The sequence below is a fragment of the Lepidothrix coronata genome, unplaced genomic scaffold (assembly GCF_001604755.1).
Source record: "Lepidothrix coronata isolate B3197 unplaced genomic scaffold, Lepidothrix_coronata-1.0 Scaffold172, whole genome shotgun sequence".
Lineage (NCBI taxonomy): Eukaryota > Metazoa > Chordata > Aves > Passeriformes > Pipridae > Lepidothrix > Lepidothrix coronata.
The window spans coordinates 1,243,010-1,248,165 of record NW_016690352.1 but is presented as its reverse complement, the minus strand read 5'-3'; the positions used below and the strand labels follow the sequence as shown (position 1 = coordinate 1,248,165).

The 5,156-nt window shown below is 48.1% G+C and overlaps 1 protein-coding gene across 1 annotated transcript; it reads left to right on the top strand.

Moving 5' to 3' along the window:
• The first annotated feature begins 154 nt into the window (after positions 1 to 154).
• Positions 155 to 4,795, top strand: KCTD12 (potassium channel tetramerization domain containing 12). Its single transcript, XM_017830001.1, has one exon. The coding sequence runs from the start codon at positions 360 to 362 to the stop codon at positions 1,356 to 1,358; it is 999 nt and encodes a 332-aa protein (XP_017685490.1). The 5' UTR covers positions 155 to 359; the 3' UTR covers positions 1,359 to 4,795.
• Positions 4,796 to 5,156: the final 361 nt, after the last annotated feature.

Below are 5,156 nucleotides of genomic sequence, written 5' to 3'. Positions count from 1 at the left end.
ACGACGACGGGGGACCCTGCGTCAATGCAGGGCCGTCCCCTTCCCCTCCCCGTGCGCTCGGCTCTGCCTCCCGCCAGCCTCCCACGCCTCCCGCGAGGTGCGGCCGCGATACATAAACACGGCTCCGCCGCCGCCGCCGGGGCTCTTCATTCGCAGCCCGACGGAGGAGCTCGTCCGGCAGCGGGGAACGCAGCGGCAGAGCGGCTCCGGCGGCAGACGGGGCGGGAGGCTCTGGCGGGCAGCAGCGGAGGGCTGCGCGCTCCCTCGAAGGCGACGGCCCTGCCGTAGCCCAGGCGGCCGGAGGAAGAGCAGGAGGAGGAAGGGCGTGGGCTCCCCGCCGGCGGCGGGCTCCCTCCGGTATGGCCCTGGCGGACAGCGCCCGCGGGCTGCCCAACGGCGGCGGCGTTTCGCCGGCTGCGGGGAGCGGGGCGCCGGGGAGCGGGGCGGTGGCAGCGGCCACGGGCGGCTGGTCATCCTTCCCGGAGATCGTGGAGCTGAACGTGGGCGGGCAGGTGTACGTGACGCGGCGCTGCACCGTGGTCTCGGTGCGCGACTCGCTGCTCTGGCGCATGTTCTCGCAGCAGCAGCCCAGCGAGCTGCCCCGGGACAGCAAGGGCCGCTTCTTCCTCGACCGCGACGGCTTCCTCTTCCGCTACATCCTGGACTACCTGCGGGACCTGCAGCTGGTGCTGCCCGAGCACTTCCCTGAGCGCAGCCGCCTCCAGCGGGAGGCCGAGTACTTCCAGCTGCCCGACCTGGCTCGCCGCCTGGCGCAGACTCGGGCCGTCGCCGCCCGCCCCGCCGCCCTGCATCGCGACGGCTCCATCTGCGCCGAAGAGCCGCCGCCGCCGCTCCTCGGCTACCTGGAGGCCGAGCCGCTGGAAGGAGGCGGCGGGGCCGTGGCGTCCGCCCCGTCGCCTACCGCCAGCCGCAGCCCCTCGGGCGGGCCGCTGCTCACGCCCTCGCAGTCGCTGGACGGGGCGGGCGGGCGGCGCTCGGGCTACATCACCATCGGCTACCGGGGCTCCTACACCATCGGGCGGGAGGCACAGGCCGACGCCAAGTTCCGGCGGGTGGCCCGCATCACTGTCTGCGGCAAGACGGCCCTGGCCAAGGAGGTCTTCGGGGAGACGCTGAACGAGAGCCGCGACCCTGACCGCCCTCCCGAGCGCTACACCGCCCGCTACTACCTCAAGTTCAACTTCCTCGAGCAAGCCTTCGACCGACTCTCCGAGGCCGGCTTCCGCATGGCCGCCTGCTCCTCCACTGGCACCTGCGCCTTCGGCCCCGAGCAGGGTGGTCCTGCCGATGACAAGATCTGGACCAGCTACACCGAGTATGTCTTCTGCCGGGACTGAGCATCCGCCCAGCCCGTGGCGTGGGGACAAGGCAGCGGCCCCTGCACTCCCTCGCACCCAAGGTCCCCTCCCATGCCAGAAGGAGGAGGATGTGGAGGGGGCCCGTGTCCCCCTGTGCTTTCCTCACCCCGGTGTCTACCTTCACGCGCAAGGCAGGTCAGCCCCAGCGCAGCCCTCGCCCCTCTTGCAGCACCTCCTGACGGCCCTAGGGGCGGGAGGTCACTGTATTGTGCCTCGGCTGCAATGTCCCTGCTTGGCCACCACGTCCCTAATCAGTCACCATAGCCCGGCTCGCACCATCATCCTCCCTCCCACATCCCCCAGTACCTGTGTTGGTAGCGAGGAAGGAGAGAGATACTGGGAGTAGACAAGTACCCGTCCCACGAAAGCGTGCAGGTGTGCCCAGTCCCTGCCCCTCACCACCCACAGAGCTGAGGTATAGCTCTGGCAGGGTGGGTTGTTTTAAAAACCATCCAATTAAGGGCTGAGAAACTGATCTGAGTTGCTCAAAAGCAACTTCTGTTGGAGATGGCATGACAAATGGCTGTCTCTTCTCATCCCAAGACCCCTGTTGGGCAGACCCAAAATGGTCCATTTTAACCTCCCCCCAACAAAGTCATGTTCACAGTCCTTCTGTCTGTGAAGGACTGTCACATAGAAGTGATGCCTGACTCTGAGGGGTTTGCACTGGCTCATACTTCATCTGTAGAGATGAGTAATTCTGGAGGAGGCATGTATGTGGCCCTTCACAACTGATTGCTTCCATTTCTCCTCTCTGCTCCCTGTATCTCTGAACTCCTCTCTCCAAGCTGTTAAACTGGACCAGGGCCTGTGCAGCAAGCATGTAAGGCTGATGTGAAAGGACAAGTTTGCTGGATAACCAACGGTTTAAACTATAAAGTGTCCTCAGAGACATGTTTATTCCATTGAGAGGTAAAACAACAACACTTTGCAAAATTATAGTGCTTGTGAATCGTAACTTTCATGGGTGGTCTGAAATCCTTATAATTCTTTTGCAGTTGCTGTCTATAATATGCACAGAAGTCTCAATGCATATTTCCTTAAATACCCTCAAAATGATGGGAGTGAGATGAAGCCAGGCTTGCCAGAGTAAAAGTAGGACCTGCTTCCTGGGAAGCTGAAATCTCATACCTTGAATTAATGCAGATGTACATTATAAATGTAATCAAGAGCACCTTGCTTATTATTTTTTGTCATGTTAGTGCTGTAAAACTCTCAAGCCAACAGAATTGAGGACAACATCACTTCTTAAAGAACCAGTTTCTTAGTTTCATGGCAGTACTACCACTGACACTGCTATGTTCCTCTTCCTAGAGAAACTTAGTGCTTCTTAGAAAGACAAGAATGGTGCCAACTTTCTTCAGGGGAAATTACCCCTTTTGAGCTATATTTTGTTACTGCTGTCTAACAGTCTCTCCCGGAGGAAGCAGTCATAGTCTGCTTTGGAACAGATCATCTGAGCAGCAGGTTTTACGGTAGGGAAGATGGACCAGCTCTTTTTAATAAATTCTTGAAATCTGGAGTACAAAAGCACTTTCCTTTAAAAACCTAAACTTGATTTAAGAATCTGTATTTTCTGTTCAGACCATCACGGAAAAATAGCCTAAATATATGTGAAGTGTCGAAGAATTTAGTGGTACATATTAAAGGCTTGAAGTTGTGTTTTTAAAACTCTTGAATAATAAATTGTTCTAACTCCAAATTTAGAAATACTGCTAGCATTTATATTCTAACCAAAGAATTTCATAGTAGGGTTTTTTTTTTAAAACCTTAATTCCTTTGAAAAGAGCTATAGCTACATTCCTATCAAGTTTCAGTGCTCAGTCTCTGCGTTCACCCCTTGGTCTTTCATTAAGCATGTGCACAACTGCATAAAACTGAAAAAAATTTTCATCACCATGGCTTTTTTTTTTAATATTAGCAAAGTTGTTTATTGATATGATTAAATTGAAGATGTGCATATGAAAGCACTGGGTACTGTCCAGTTGTAGATAGTTGTATTATGGAGTATTTTTAAAAGTAAAGAAATGTATACCTGCCAAATTAGATGAGCAATAAGATACAGTGAGAGGCCAATACACCTGAAGATGGGAATGAAGCCTATTTGTCCTATGCCTTACTCTGAGATGATTTATTTATGCTTAACTTACTCATACCACAAGTGAAAGGACATTGATCACAGCTACTAGGTCTTTACAGTGCCATTCTCAAGAATAACGACTGTCTTTTTCTAGTTTCTGTTAAGTAACTCTGAAGTACGTTTTTTAAGATTTTGTATAAAATCAGTTTTCAGTAAAGTGTTCAAATTCGCTCTAGATATCTTTCTTTTTTTAAGAATCTGGTATCTTACTAAATCCATCATAGGAGCTATGAATAGCTTGTGATTTAATGTACATATATATACAGTATATAAACATTTTACATGAATCATTTAGTTTTTTAATCATTTTAGCGCTACAGAATTTCATAATATATCTAGCTTAGCATTTACACATTATGTTATGTACATAATATGGTAATGTTTTACTGGTTTCTTATACCTGTTTCTATGGAAAAACTGAATATGAGTATCATCAGCTTGTAGAATTGAAATTGATGACATACTTGCTTGAATGTGAATTGTAACTAAACTTCCAGGTGGCTGAATGCATCTCTAAAACAAAGATTGCCTGTATTTTGATTAATGATTGCCTATCCATTTGCTGGTAGATGACCCAAAAATTCTCATATTTTAAGTAAAAATGGATGTAATATAAACAGATGATTTTTTTTAATCTTTGTGTTTGTGCTAAAAACTTTAAGTGTTATTAGTGTTAAAAAATGGGGCCCTTTGTTTACTGTAACTCATTATCAGTATCATCAGTAGACTAAAAATGATGGTGCCATAAATGTAATAGTCATTTGGTGGTTTGCCACAGAAAATGATATTTTTCTGAAACATTACTTAGTAATCTCTGTAAATTTTTTAAAAGGAAAAATGCCCAAGGCAAAGTCACTGAGTTTTGCTGGTCTCTTGTATTGAAAGCTCAAAGAACGGATAAACACGGTGACTCTGCAACTTGTTGGCATGAAAAAGGACAAAAATCTAAAGGCACAATACTGGAGTCCCATATATATTTTGTAGCGGTTGTTCGCAGTTCATGTACTTATGGAGGAATGCAGTAGCATTTATAAGTGCTGTTAAGCCCCCTACAAAGGCAGTCTTTCTTTTAATTAGAAGTTAAGGCATAGGTCTTTTCAGTGATGCATATCATGAAGGGTGACTTTGCCTATGCTTGATTAGGATGTCTATATTTTTATACATGTAGATAATGAGCCACTTATTCATTCTTATTTTCCCATGTATAGCATTGAAAATAAAGATCCTCTTAGGAAAAAGTTGCATACCAAATTAAATTTTGTTCTTTAAATATTAACTCAGCTGTGTGGTTTATGCTGTCCTTTTTATTCTCGGTAAAGATGTTGTTCCACAGTATCGTATTCATAACTTCAGCAAAGACTCCAAACTGATACGTAACGCAGAAACACAGAGCAAAGAAAATTATGTGAATAGGGATCTCTAGTAACACTGGTGGCAAGAAAACCAGAAATGTATAATGCTGAGACTGCACAATTTCCTTTTAAGCATCACAGAAAATTCTTGTAGTACTGGTCAGTCAGTCCTCAGGAAGACATAGTGATTAAGCAGCGTAATTTGAGTGGCACCGAGTCATGCTGAAGTAAAATGTTGATTTTTTTTTTTAGTGAAGCCAGAGAATAATAACATGGAATATAGTG

Excerpts from the sequence above, each read along its gene's own strand:
- KCTD12 (XM_017830001.1), top strand. The coding sequence starts at position 360 with ATGGCCCTGGCGGACAGCGCCCGCGGGCTGCCCAACGGCGGCGGCGTT.